Source organism: Salvelinus namaycush, chromosome 35 (assembly GCF_016432855.1).
Source record: "Salvelinus namaycush isolate Seneca chromosome 35, SaNama_1.0, whole genome shotgun sequence".
Classification (NCBI taxonomy): domain Eukaryota; kingdom Metazoa; phylum Chordata; class Actinopteri; order Salmoniformes; family Salmonidae; genus Salvelinus; species Salvelinus namaycush.
Window position 1 is genome coordinate 23,408,640 of NC_052341.1, and position 14,716 is coordinate 23,423,355.

General features: G+C 44.2%; 1 protein-coding gene across 3 annotated transcripts; it reads left to right on the forward strand.

The window, feature by feature from the left end:
- The first annotated feature begins 2,939 nt into the window (after window positions 1–2,939).
- On the forward strand, window positions 2,940–12,814 carry LOC120029316 (WW domain-binding protein 2-like). Of its 3 annotated transcripts, none has more exons than XM_038974537.1 (9): window positions 2,941–3,151; window positions 5,143–5,701; window positions 6,011–6,119; window positions 6,241–6,379; window positions 6,917–7,009; window positions 7,118–7,261; window positions 7,407–7,529; window positions 7,749–7,819; window positions 12,056–12,814. In XM_038974537.1, the coding sequence occupies exons 3-9, from the start codon at window positions 6,018–6,020 to the stop codon at window positions 12,101–12,103; spliced, it is 720 nt and encodes a 239-aa protein (XP_038830465.1). In that variant the 5' UTR covers window positions 2,941–3,151; window positions 5,143–5,701; window positions 6,011–6,017; the 3' UTR covers window positions 12,104–12,814. The 3 variants fall into 3 exon arrangements, with proteins under 3 accessions (XP_038830464.1, XP_038830465.1, XP_038830466.1); XM_038974538.1 differs by having other exon boundaries at window positions 5,273–5,701; XM_038974536.1 differs by lacking the exon at window positions 5,143–5,701 and having other exon boundaries at window positions 2,940–3,151.
- The last annotated feature ends 1,902 nt before the right edge of the window (window positions 12,815–14,716 follow it).

The window sequence follows — 14,716 nt, forward strand, 5'->3', positions numbered from 1 at the left end:
ATACTGTTACATTGGTGCTGTGACCCGGATCACTGGTTGCTGCGGAAAAGGAGAAGATCAAAAGGGGGGTGAGTGTAACCGATGTGAAATGGCTAGCTAGTTAGCGGTGGTTTTGTGGCGCAATGGCTAACGATGCTTCGAGGGTGGCTGTTGTCTATGTGTGCAGAGGGTCCCTGGTTCGAGCCCAGGTAGGGGTGAGGAGAGGGACGGAAGCTATACTGTTACACTTCCTCTAGAAACTACAGGGAACTACACACATTTGTGAAGGTTTTCTGCGTCAACCAATGTATGGTGTCAACAAGAGCACTTGCACCTGTAGTTTGGGGGTGAGGGTGCTGAGATATTTTCGCTGACGGTGGGTGGTGGTGCTGCAGTGCTGAATAAATGTTTTTGCCCGCGCTACAGACGACTATATCGGTGCGCTAATACAGGACTACTAAAGGCTCCATTTTTTAGGGGGCGCTGCAGCGCTAGGGGTGTGCCGACATGGCCATACCCATATTTGTAATTATATCCGTAAATGTTTTAATATGCCTATGTAGATGTTAGAAAAATACCTCCCTGCATGTTTCTCACTGCAAAAAATGTGTGTGTGTGTCAAATCAAATCAAATGTTATTTGTCACATGCGCCGAATACAACAGGTGTAGACCTTACAGTGAAATCTTACTTACAAGCCTTTAACTAACAATGCAGTTTTAAGAAAAATACCTAAAAAAATAAGAAATAAAAGTTAACAAATAATTAAAGAGCTGCAGTAAAATAACAATAGCGAGGCTATATACAGGGGGTACCGGTACAGAGTCAATGTGCGGGGGCACCGGTTAGTCGAGGTAATTGAGGTAATATGTACATGTAGGTAGAGTTATTAAAGTGACTATGCATAGATAATAACAGAGAGTAGCAGCAGCGTAAAGGGGGGGGGGGAATGCAAACAGTCTGGGTAGCCATTTGATTAGATGTTCAGGAGTCTTGTGGCTTGGGGGTAGAAGCTGTTTAGGTCTGTCTCTTCAACTCTTCTTTGTCTGTCTCTTCAACTTGCAGCGGGCAGCCAAGTTTGCTGTCACTCAATCAGAATCAGTGGAGGCTGATGAGGGGAGAACGGCTCATAATAATGGCTGGAATGGAGTCAATGGAATGGCCAAGTGGAATGGCCAAGTCAATGGAATGGCCAAGTCTAGGTCCAAAATGCACAGCTTCTACCCCCAAGCCAACAGCTTATCAAATGGCTGGACTATTTGCATTGACCCCCCCTATGCTAAAACATTTTTTAAAGTATGCTGCTGCTACTCGCTGTTAATTATCTATGCATAGTCACTAAACCCCTACCTACATGTACATACTACCTCAATTACCTAGACTAACCTGTACTCCCGCACATTGATATATAGCCTCGTTATTTACATTTTATTGTTACATTTTTATTTTTTACTTTAGTTTATTTAGTAAATCTTTTCTAAACTCGTATTTTTCTTAAAACTGCATTGTTGGTTAAGAGCTTGTAAGTAAGCATTTCGCAGTAAAGTTGTATTCGGCGCATGTGCCACATCAAACACATCAAAAACATGGTTTACATGTGGTTGATCCCACTCCATTGACTCCATACCAGCCATTATTATGAGCCGTCCTCAGAAGCCTCCACTGGTCAGAATCCGCATCAGCATTTTATATTTCTTTCTCTAAACTTGTCCCGATTGTTTTGATATTATGCATATTGATAGCTTGATAGCAAACGTCCTCACCATATGCTTAGTCCCGTGTGGCCCAGTTGGTAGAGCATGGAACTTGCAATGCCAGTGTTGTGGGTTTGATTCCCACGGGTGGACCAGTATGAATGGAAAATGAATACACTCACTCTGGATAAGAGTGTCTGCTAAATGTTATAATAATAATAATGTTTAAAAAGTCAAATCAGGGGCCTCCCGAGGGGTGCAGTGGTCTAAGGCACTGCATTGCAGTACTAGCTGTGCCACTAGAGATCCTGGTTCGAGTTCAGGCTCTGTCGCAGCCGGCTGCGACTGGGATACCCACGGGGCGGTGCACAATTGTCCCAGCGTCATCCGGGTTAGGGGAGGGTTTGGCCAGCTGGGATGCCCTTGTCCCATCGCGCTCTAGCGACTCCTGTGGTGGGCCGGGCACATGCACGCTGACATAGCTGCCAGGTGTACAGTGTTTCCTCCAACACATTGGTGTGGCTGGCTTCCAGGTTAAGCAGGCATTGTGTTAAGTGTCGTTTTTCGAAGGATGCGTGGCTCTCGACCTTTGCCTCTCCCAAGTCCGTACTGGGAGTTGCAGCGATGGGACAAGACTGTAACTACCAATTGGATACAACGAAAAAGGGATTAAAAATAAATGAAAGTTAAATCCTAGTATCAGGCAGCAGCAATCTAAATGATCAGACTGAAAACATGTGAGGAAAAGTGATCTGAAGCGAGTGGACTTAGAAATACGCTCTATCAGAGCAGCAGGATCAAAGTACAGCCCGCCCATCTCTTTACAGACAGGCAAACTAGCCAGTTGAGTTATTTAGAAACTCGCACATATGAATGATTGACATTAGAAAGTTGTGTGCTGACACCAGATTTTTTTTTTTAAATCAACAAAAAAAATCGCGGATAATAAAAAAAATACTCGTATCATATTTGTATCTGGAAACCTGCCCATATATTTATTACAATAACTGACTACTAGGCACACCCCTACTCAGCACCACTATTTCCAGCAGCTATGCTTGCACCCATAGTCAATAAGTAGCCTAAATATTGGGTACTGTAGAGCTCTTTCAAATTCAACTACTAATATGTTTAACAAAATACAGTATGGTAAACCACTTCACTGTGTACCTTAATGACATCTTTCTAAAGTCGTCCACTCTCTCTCTAGAAATGACCAGAGAGACACTTTGAGATGACACCGCCGTGTGGGCGTAACATGCCAGAAAGTGCAGGCGCATCAGCATCACAACAAAAGTGGTCCGTGAAGCAGGCGGACTAGTGAAACTACACAACGATTTTATCCAGTTCACATTTGAGACTGCATTTGTCAGTCTTTTACTTTGTTCATTCCACTCGGTAGTTACGAAGCGACATCGCAATGGCTTTGAACAAGAACAATTCAGAATCCGGAGGCGTCATTATCACCAACAGTGAAAGGTAACGTTAGATAGCTAGAGCTAGCTTGCTCATACTAGCTAGCTAATGCTCTTCAGTCAACGTGAGCAAGCTAGCCGTAGTAGACGCACAGAGTTTCTTAACACAGATACGGAACATCACTAGACTTCTGTGAACGCTTGCGAAGCAGACTAAACAGACCAGGCCGGGGTTTGGGGTTTGAGAAGTCAATGAGAGAAGTGAAAAAATATTCATTGGTTGTTAATTTTCATGAAATGTAAAGGCACCACCTAGATTCGAGCCAAATGTCTTAAGTATTTGAACATGTTATTACTCCAACCTCGTGAAAGTGACAAACTGAAACGTTTTTATTTTCGTCAAAAACGACTTTATATCGAAGGAGTGCCTTTGAGTTGATGGTCTACACATGCGCAGTTCGGCGTGAGACGACCCCAACGTGTTTCTGCGCATGAGCTTAGCTAGCCAACATCGCCTTCAAGCGTGATCCGGAATTTCTATTCAAGAAGCAATTCCTTCCCGTCTTCATACTGTAATGTCTTTGGTAGAGTTACGTTAGTTAGCTGTGTGTATGGGAGAATCTCCTCGTCCTCTCTTCACCTCCTCAAAACCCATTTGGAGGAGAAGGTCAGAGGGGGGGAACCTAGGAGTATGCAATTGAGATTCTCCCTATGTAGCTAGGCAATGTCTAGCTATGTAACGTTAGTTAGCTTTCTGTGTATCTTACCAGCTAGCCATTCAATGTATTGTAGCTTTGACATTGCGTATTCTTTCAGACACCTAGCAAACTAGCTAATAGATCTTGCCTTGTCAACAACTTGGCCAGGACTCAGAAGCTAACTCTTGCATAATGATGACAATCAAATCGTGTGTTGACTATCTGTCAGTGTCACTTCAGCTCATCAGTTTAGGTTGAGTTTATGCCGCGTTCAAAACAACTGGGGGAAAAAACGACGTCTGAACGGTTGAGACTGGCATTTTTCAAGAACTCTGACCTGAAGATCACTGATGTCATGATTTGACCTCGTCTTCTTCTTCCAATTGTGAATTTCTGGCAAACTAGACCCTTTTTGGCATATTGCTGCGTTACTTAGTTTGGAATGTGCATTCCACATTGTGACAAAACAAGAAAATAAAGGAGAATAGCAAAAACCTAAATTGCAGCACCATCAAATCCTGCACATATACAGTATCCCCAGAAACCCACCACCCCATCCCACTACTCAGTGGTGTAAAAATACTTTAAAGTACTACTTAAGTAGTTTTTGGGGGTATCTGTACTCAACTGTTTATTTTTTACTTCACTACATTCATAATGAAAATAATGTACTTTTTTACTCCATACATTTTCCCCGACAGCCAAAAGTATTCATTACATTTTGATAGGAAAATGGTCCAATTCACACACTTATCAAAATCCCTGGTCATCCCTACTGCCTCTGATCTGGTGGACTCATTAAACACAAATGCCTTGTTTGTAAATGATGTCTGATTGCTGGCTATCTGTACATTTAAAAAAAGAAAAGAAAATTGTGACGCCTGGTTTGCTTAATTTAAGGAATTTGAAATGATTCATGCTTTTACTTTTGATACTTAAGTATATTTCAGCAATTACATTTGCTTTTGATACTTAAGTATATTTAAAACCAAATACTTTTAGACTTTTACTCAAGTGGTATTTTACTGGGTGACTTTCACTTTTACTTGAGTCATTTTCTATTAAGGTATCTTTACTTGTACTCAAGTATGACAATTGGGTACTTTTCCCACCACCTCCACTACCTAAACGATCCTACAGAAGACCGTCAGCCTGGGAGGATGGAACCCCTTCTCCCAAAATTTCCTGTAGATCTTCTGCACTAAAATCTCTCACACCCAAATATCTTTGCTGCTGCAACGACCAGATCTATCTTCTGTGATTTTTGCTCCATCAGTGCATTGCAGTTGATCACCATGGCTATAAATGCAAAAAATCCAACCTTACTAAAACCCATCCTCTCTGGCTCTCTCTTCAGGCCTACTCAATTGGGGGCTCGGAGTTGCCTAACTAACCCTTGGGCTATCCTCTACTCTCTTCACTGCCTCAGCATAGGACGTTTTCTGCCCTACTCAAACTCTGGCAATCTCAACCTGTCTCTCTCACAGGGCATTTTGGATCCCCAGTTGCATGGGCACCCCCACGGTTGACACAGGGCTTTCTCTATCCCAACTGTACACTCCCTCTGACTTTGCCCTCCTGCACATTTCTCACATCGTGGGATCTCCTGTCTACACACTGCTGCAACATGTCCGGATCCTTGGCACCTAAAGCACCGAAGCTGGTTCGGAACATAGGCCCTCACAGAATAGCAACTATAACCTGACCTTATCAGGAAGAAACACTGTCAAAGCTCAACAAGACAGGCTGGGAATTCTCCGTCTTGCCATTGCCACCGGGTCTACTTCTCACCAAACGGCGGGCGTCACAAACACTAAGAATATTTATTTGATCCACCTCTACACTCAACGCTACTCCACTAATCATGCCGTTTTCCCGGAAATACGCGTTACGTATCTGTCATGCGGGCATGGCAGGTAAACCTATTAAGGTGTTGTAACTAACCATCTAGCCAGCCACTAGTGTGTCACCAAGCCTAAGCCTATTACAGCCTACTAGCTCTTTACTGGAGATGAGCAATGGACCACTTATGGTAACTGACCAACTCGGACAGTTGCACAATGCCCCCCTGATCTCATAAGCATGCTCTTTTAAATCTTTTATTTTTATCTGTGGTTATGGAAAATAATAATTGTCATGTTGAGTTAGGTAAATTAACACTGAATTGACTTGCAACTTCAAAATTATATGTTGACAAAAGTGTGTGTGTGTGTGTGTGTCATCAGTGTGTTGATGAGCTATGAGAACGTGGAGCTTGTATTCTGTGAAGCTGAGTGCCTGCCTGATGCCTTCAGGAAGAGTAAGAAGGGGAGTGTCTTCCTGACTCCCTACAGGGTAAGAGGAGACACACTTCTTTACCGTGCACATTTTTCACACACCCCAACCCAGTCCCTAACCCTATAGGCACTAGATATGAAAGCAAATGATGGGCGTAATCCAGGTTGTCTGTCCCCAGGTGATCTTTGTGGCGAAGGGGGGTCATGATGCTCTGCATTCCTTCATGATGCCTTTCTACCTGATGAAGGGCTGTGAGGTCAAACAGCCTGTCCTGGGGGCCAACTACATCAAAGGCACAGTCAGCGCAGAGCCCGGAGGTGTGTGTGTTTGTGTGTGAGAGAATGAGACTGAGGTGTGGTGGGATACAGTCAAAGAACTTCACACTGTCAGTAGCAGAGAAACATAAATCAAATCAAATTTGTCACATGCGCCGGATACAACAGGTGTAGACCTTACTGTGAAATGCTTGCTTACAAGCCCTTCACCAACAATGCAGTTAGGAAAATAGTAACGAAAATATTTACTAAGTAAACTAAAGTAAAAATAATTAACACAATAAAATGACAATAATGAGGCTATATACAGGGGGTATAGGTACCGAGTCAATGTGCGGGGGTACAGGTTAGTCGAGGTAATTTGTACATGTAAGTAGAGGTAAAGTGACTGCATAATAAGTACATTTATGAGACATACCTAGCCAAGGACCACTTCTGTGCTTAAAATGGACATAGAAGGAAAGTCTTCTTGATCTCCCTGCCAAACCTTGGAGGAACAGGCTCGCTTTAGTTTAAAATCTGGAATATGTTTTATCTTTTATTTTTTGAAAGAGTTAACTGTACTTCTCACTCTCTCAGGAGGCTGGGAAGGCTGTGCCACCTTTAAGCTGGTGTTTGCTGCTGGAGGAGCCATTGAGTTTGGACAGTGCATGTTACAGGTCGCTGCACAAGGTGAAGAACTTTGGAGCTTTAATCTTTTACCATTTTACCCAGTGACTAGCTCCTTTTGAAATAGCTAGTTTAAATGGATGTTTCCCCCTCTCCTCTTCCCCTGTGCAGCATCCAGAGGGCAGCCTGTGAGTGGTGGCTTTGGGGGCTGTCCGTACATGGCCAACGGGGCATATGCCTACCCTCCTCCCCCAGCCAATGGGTACCCGGCGGGACCCCCACCCGGGTACTCCTACCCCAACCCCCCTCCGCCAGGTACTGACCAGACACCAAGACGACTGCTGTCTTCCTTTTAATGTTTTGTACTTGTCCAATTGGACTTTAAAAAATAGTTTAATCACAAAAAAACAGTCCATGTATTATTGCATCTCATATCTAACCACTGTCTGTTTCTTTCCAGATGCATTCTACCCCAACCCCGCCGGGTTTGATGGCCCTGCGGCCTACATGCCCCCTCCTCCCTACTCGGCCCCCCTGGGACAGCAGGCCCCCCACAACCCTGACCTGCCCTCCACACCTGCAGGTCAGAATACATTTTGGTTCTCGCTTTCTCTCCTCTCTCTCGTGCTCTCTCTCTCCTTCCCCTCGCTCACTCTCTCCTTTTCTTTCTTTCTTTATAACTCACTCTTGCAAAGTTCCTTCATTAGATATAGTTTTAATTAGCGTGATGTGAGCGATCCCATGCTGCCAAAGCATTAAATAATAGGACAATTAATTAATTTGTGCTTCTCTCCTCCCCCAGCCGAGGCAAAGGCAGCAGAGACAGCAGCCAGTACCAGCTGTGCCACACTCCCTCCCACCTACCTACCACAGGTACACCTGTTTACCACCTGTTTACCATTTTACCACTGTAAATCTGACTTTATCAAATGCACATAGATAACATTTCACTTTAGTAGGGTATGGATTCTCCCCATTATATTTAAATTGTTGGCCCAGTAGGAGAGGCAGCGTCATCAGGACAAGTCAATGCAGACAGCTGCCTGACCCAATAAACAAAGAGCAGGTTAGAGTACAGCCAATTAATGCCATGCAGGAAGCAGCACAGGACCAATGAGAGAGGAACAATCCAATGGTACAGAGACCTGTGAGAGACATCCCACATCCCACTTCCAGTGCAACCAGAGAACAGGTGCTCACTTCCTCTCCGGTGGAGAGTAGTCAGACTAGGGCTGTTGTGGTGACTGTATTACCACCACACCGGCAGTCAGGACCGCAGTAAAATTCCACGTAACCTTTTGAGTCACGTAATCTCCTTTTATGCACTCTGGACATGAGTTGGTAGTACCCAATTTGCTAACTACCATCAGGTTGCTAATGGCCTGGTACTCAGGGCTCTATTGTCCCTCTAACCACTCTGACATCAATGCAAATGCTATTGAAAATCACATCAAACACTTATCAAAACAGTATGTGCTTTTAAAACTCACCTCACTGTGATGATCAGTTTGAAGAGAGAAGTTCAACAGCAGGTTGAAACTGAGTGGAGAACATGGTTGTTGTGGATGTTGTTTCAAAGCCTAACACAATGAAATGGACAGCGCTTTCTAAGGCGACGATTCATTCAAAACACCCATGAGCATATTAGAGCTTATGCAAATGCATAGGCCTATATTTGACACCAAGAAAGAAGGGAATTAAAATGATACAATACATCGCCTACTGCATATTACACATGGCACAGAAACATAAGAGAAACGGATTTAAGATGTCTGGTACATAATTGGTCGAGTCTATACTCAAATTCTAGTAATCTTCTTTGAGTGAGGACTGTATTATCATGCATACTGGATGGACTGTTTACCTTATGCTACACTCCAAACATTCTATATATGATTCTGGGAGAGAACATATAGGCCTAGGCATGCTTACAGAGTTAGCTTACAATTATAGTGAAATTGCAAATTCCCTAGTAAATATTTTCATAATTAATAGGCTGGCGTGTGACTTTTTAGCTTTATACCGTGCATTTCCATCTCCCCTCTCTCCTACATTCCTTTCTCGAGCAAGCAGAGAGGGGCTGTCAACAGTTGAATTAAATGTTTCCTTGTGAAAATGTAATACTATCGATGTTCCCAAACATATTTCACTTGGTTTCCCAAATGAAGCACTGGGGTAGCTGTAGGAACAGGGTTGGAGAGCCCATGGCATACAGAGCACTGGGGTAGCTGTAGGAACAGGGTTGGAGAGCCCATGGCATACAGAGCACTGGGGTAGCTGTAGGAACAGGGTTGGAGGGTCCATGGCATACAGAGCACTGGGGTAGCTGTAGGAACAGGGTTGGAGGGTCCATGGCATACAGAGCACTGGGGTAGCTGTAGGAACAGGGTTGGAGGGTCCATGGCATACAGAGCACTGGGGTAGCTGTAGGAACAGGGTTGGAGGGCCCATGGTATACAGAGCACTGGGGTAGCTGTAGGAACAGGGTTGGAGGGCCCATGGCATACAGAGCACTGGGGTAGCTGTAGGAACAGGGTTGGAGGGCCCATGGCATACAGAGCATTGGGGTAGCTGTAGGAACAGGGTTGGAGGGCCCATGGCATACAGAGCACTGGGGTAGCTGTAGGAACAGGGTTGGAGAGCCCATGGGATACAGAGCACTGGGGTAGCTGTAGGAACAGGGTTGGAGAGCCCATGGCATACAGAGCACTGGGGTAGCTGTAGGAACAGGGTTGGAGAGCCCATGGGATACAGAGCACTGGGGTAGCTGTAGGAACAGGGTTGGAGGGCCCATGGCATACAGAGCACTGGGGTAGCTGTAGGAACAGGGTTGGAGGGCCCATGGCATACAGAGCACTGGGGTAGCTGTAGGAACAGGGTTGGAGGGCCCATGGCATACCGAGCACTGGGGTAGCTGTAGGAACAGGGTTGGAGAGCCCATGGGATACAGAGCACTGGGGTAGCTGTAGGAACAGGGTTGGAGAGCGCATGGGATACAGAGCACTGGGGTAGCTGTAGGAACAGGGTTGGCGAGCCCATGGCATACAGAGCACTGGGGTAGCTGTAGGAACAGGGTTGCAGGGCCCATGGCATAGAGAGCACTGGGGTAGCTGTAGGAACAGGGTTGGAGGGTCCATGGCATACAGAGCACTGGGGTAGCTGTAGGAACAGGGTTGGAGGGTCCATGGCATACAGAGCACTGGGGTAGCTGTAGGAACAGGGTTGGAGGGCCCATGGCATACAGAGCACTGGGGTAGCTGTAGGAACAGGGTTGGAGGGCCCATGGCATACAGAGCATTGGGGTAGCTGTAGGAACAGGGTTGGAGGGCCCATGGCATACAGAGCACTGGGGTAGCTGTAGGAACAGGGTTGGAGAGCCCATGGGATACAGAGCACTGGGGTAGCTGTAGGAACAGGGTTGGAGAGCCCATGGCATACAGAGCACTGGGGTAGCTGTAGGAACAGGGTTGGAGGGTCCATGGCATACAGAGCACTGGGGTAGCTGTAGGAACAGGGTTGGAGAGCCCATGGGATACAGAGCACTGGGGTAGCTGTAGGAACAGGGTTGGAGAGCCCATGGGATACAGAGCACTGGGGTAGCTGTAGGAACAGGGTTGGAGAGCGCATGGGATACAGAGCACTGGGGTAGCTGTAGGAACAGGGTTGGCGAGCCCATGGCATACAGAGCACTGGGGTAGCTGTAGGAACAGGGTTGCAGGGCCCATGGCATACAGAGCACCGGGTAGCTGTAGGAACAGGGTTGGAGAGCTAATGGCATACAGAGCACTGGGGTAGCTGTAGGAACAGGGTTGGAGAACCCATGGCATACAGAGCACTGGGGTAGCTGTAGGAACAGGGTTGGAGAGCGCATGGGATACAGAGCACTGGGGTAGCTGTAGGAACAGGGTTGGCGAGCCCATGGCATACAGAGTTTGGCAGAATATCACCAGTCGTGCAGCGAGAGCCTGCCTGCGCCTCAAACAGTGGTTGATGCATGGAGTGAAATATCCAGAGTAGCCTACCCAGCATGATTGAAAAATGAACCGTGGGAAAGCGGCCTCCATTCGCTATTCGAGTGCATACGTCTTTTCTTTTACCACTGTTGCTGCCATTCTAAATCGAAACGCATTTTTACATATTAGTTAAGACTAAGTTGAGAATAGTCTGTTGGGTGAAAATATGATCACTTGATGAGAGAACGTGTGCAGCCTGAGGCAAGGAACAGAGTGGAAGCTTTTTTTATGACTTTCTCAAATCATCAATAGCCTATGGTCGCATCATGCAGCCCATATATGTTTTGATTTCAAAGATCTAAGGTATCATTCACAACTAAAGTTGCCAAATAGCTCTAAATCTAGTGTATAGGACTTGTTTCAAATGATCACTTATGCTCAACATAGCCACTTTATATGCACACTTGATCCAGAATGAAAAACATCCTTTGTATTTTATTCAACTAAGTTCAATTATATTATTCTTAAAATAAAATCATATAACATAATGGCATGGGACTTATAAACATATATCGTCCGCTAAATGAACAAGCCTACAGCCTATATATAGCATGGTGCATAGCCAGATAACATACAGTAGGCCAACTCGTATTTTGTTCTTCTGAAATACAATTTCTTCATATCATAATGAGTTGATGCCTGGAGATGCTAAATGTTTGTTAATTAACCGTCAATTACTGTGAGACCCGCAGTCTTTTGCATGACAATAACCAGCTGACAAAATGTAATGACAGCTACAGCCCGAAATCAGCCACACAGGTTGGGGAAACCAGTCAAAGCAAATGCCAAATGTTATCCTGCTATATCTAGTGTAGGAACTGACAGTATATCAGATTAGCATAGTATCAATGTAGTACTTTAATCAAATGTTATCCTGCTATATCTAGTGTAGGAACTGACAGTATATCAGATTAGCATAGTATCAATTTAGTACTTTAATCAAATGTTATCCTGCTATATCTAGTGTAGGAACTGACATTATATCAGATTATCATAGTATCAATGTAGTACTTTAATCAAATGGGTTTAACTCAGTTGATTTTGTCCTCCATACTGTGTATATCTGTAATAATACTGTTTTTCTCCTCTTCTCCAGGACAAACCTCCCCCCTACTCTCCGACTGAGGACAAGAAGACCAAGTAGAGCATCGATATCTCAGCTCCCACGGCCTCTACCGCCCCATCTCTCCATCCCTATGTTTCCTCCTCCTTTCTCCTCCTCTGTCTCTTCCATCAACACCTCCTGTCTACCTGGCTCCCTTTGAATCCATCCCAGCTTTCTCAAGCTCGTGTACAGGCAGTTCCCTTCTACCCGAGTTCCACTAAACAATTATATCATACCCAGCTGACTTTAACTAAAAAGTGTAACTTACAGCTCTTCTAGAGTGGTTGATGATATGATTGTAGCTTGTTTGGGCCCTAAGCTGTCAGGAAACCTAACATAATATTAGGTTAAGGCTGAGGTGAGGTTTAGTACTAGTCTTGGGTACCTGCCTTTTTCTGTATTAGCAAACCCTACATTTTCTTGCCAGACATGACAACGGCAAGTTGGCTAAAGCAGAAACGGGCAGACATGCAGGCTGAAGGTCTAGCCGGTTGTTTTGATGGGAAAGTGATTTATTTTCTAAGACGACCTATCAAACTGGATTGAATGAAGTTTTTTCTTTGCTAATCTATCCAGTGGCTAGCGCAAGTCTGTATTGTTTATTTATTTATTTATAATTTTTCTGTACAGGATTTTAATGTGACTACTTTAAATATGAGAGCATAGCAGTAGATCATTGGACCAGGTCTCTGTTGAAAAATAAATGTTATTGCAATGAGACTAACCTGAATAAAAAAAGGTTAAAGAACAGTTGGTGAAGTTTGACATATATGGTACAAATCTGAAATGATACCCTTGTATATAGGAAATATGGTGTCATTTGAGACTCGCCCTTTGTGTTGATAGGGACCATAATGTCAGTTATAGTTGACAGCTAGTTAGAATATTAGTGAATCCCTGATCCTAGTCGAACTATACTGAACAAAAATATAAAACGTAACATGCAACAATTTCAACGATTTTACTGAGTTACAGTTCATATAAGGAAATCAGTCAATTTTAAATAAATAAATTGGGCCCTGATCTACCCACTGGGGAGCCAGGCCCAGCCAATCAGAATTCATTTTTCTACACAAAAGGGCTTTATTACAGACAGAAATACTCCTCAGTTTCATCAGATGTCCAGGTGGCTGGTCTCAGACAATCCTGCAGGTGAAGAAGCCAGATGTGGAGGTCCTGAGCTGCCGTGGTTACACGTGGTCTGAGGTTGTGAGGCCGGTTGAACGTAATGCTAAATTCTCTAAAATGACATTGGCTTTTGGTAGAGAAATGAACATAAAATTCTGGCAACAGCTCTGGTGGACATTCCCAATTGCACGCTCCCTCAACTTGATATCTGTGGCATTGTGTTGTGTGACAAAACTGCACAATTTAGAGTGTCCTTTTATTGTCCCCAGTACAAGGTGCACCTGTGTAATGATCATGCTGTTTAATCAGTTTCTTGATATGCCACATCTGTCATGTGGATGGATTACGTTGGCAAAGGAGAAATGCTCACTAACAGGTATGTTAACAAATTTGTGCCCAAAATTTGAGAGAAATATCTTATCTGCTACTGCCTGTGTGTGTATAGAGCAGTTGCCCTATGATGTAATGTCCTGTGTGTCACTCTTCTGAACATTCTAGAACTCCCCCACCACATCAGATCAAGGATAAGTGCTGTCATGCTTGCGTCACAGCATTTTGCAGTGTTCCGGACTTGCACTAGATAACGGACTAGGTCAGGTCTCTGTCTTAAAACAACAGCAATGGCTGTACTTCTCTTGTGATGTGTTCTTCACTGACATGTTTGAGGTCAATCTCTGAATCGGATCTGAGCACCTTAATATTTTGGCCACTCTTTCTCCCTCAGTTACACAAGGCAGTTACCTGATTCTTTGCACTTTAAAAAAACTGCATCAGGCGTCTTCGCTCCTGCTATGGCTGTATATAGTAAACAAGTCATATGACTATATTTATTTGTAACTCCCATTCATTTTAGTATTTTATTTGAAATGGTCAAATATTTTATTGAAAAGATGAAACAAAAGCATGGTCTCAATTGCAACTAATTGTCTTTTTCTGTACACATTGTGATGCTAACTTGGGTACCTGACTATTTCTGCATTTATATGCTACATCATTGCCTTGTTTGACAAAACGACATGTTCGGAGAACTTGTGCAAATCTACATCAGTATCCTAAAGGCTAGTCCGCTGTACCGAGTCTGATCCCATGTTCCAGAACATTAACATTCCAGAAGATTCCTGTGTCACAGCTGTGCTTACTAATTGCCTCCCGTTCAAGTCCGTGTCCCACAACAGGACCGTAAAAACATCTGTACAGGAGACATCACAACACTGTCATCATAAACTTTACATGTTAGGGACAGCAACAGGAGGGAGAGTGGTTTGCATTCCTGTTAATAACTCTTGCCACTATAGGGGGTGCTGTTTCGCATTAGCATAATTTGCTCTACAGATTAAACTGCCTAGTACTCAATTCTTGCTCGTACAATATGCATATTATTGTTATTATTGGATAGAAAACACTCTCTAGTTTCTATAGCCGTTTGAATTATGTCTCTGAGTGGAACAGAACTCATTCTACAGCACTTTTCCTGATATGGAGTGAGATTTCAGAAATCTTGGCCTCTGGTCCCAGGTCAGTTTT

Bases quoted from the DNA above. Each gene is read 5' to 3' on its own strand.
- LOC120029316 (XM_038974536.1), top strand. From the start codon at position 3,093: ATGGCTTTGAACAAGAACAATTCAGAATCCGGAGGCGTCATTATCACC. The intron at 3,152-6,010 runs GTAACGTTAGAT...GTGTGTCATCAG, and splicing joins ATTATCACCAACAGTGAAAG to TGTGTTGATGAGCTATGAGA. The intron at 7,820-12,055 runs GTACACCTGTTT...CCTCTTCTCCAG, and splicing joins CTCCCACCTACCTACCACAG to GACAAACCTCCCCCCTACTC.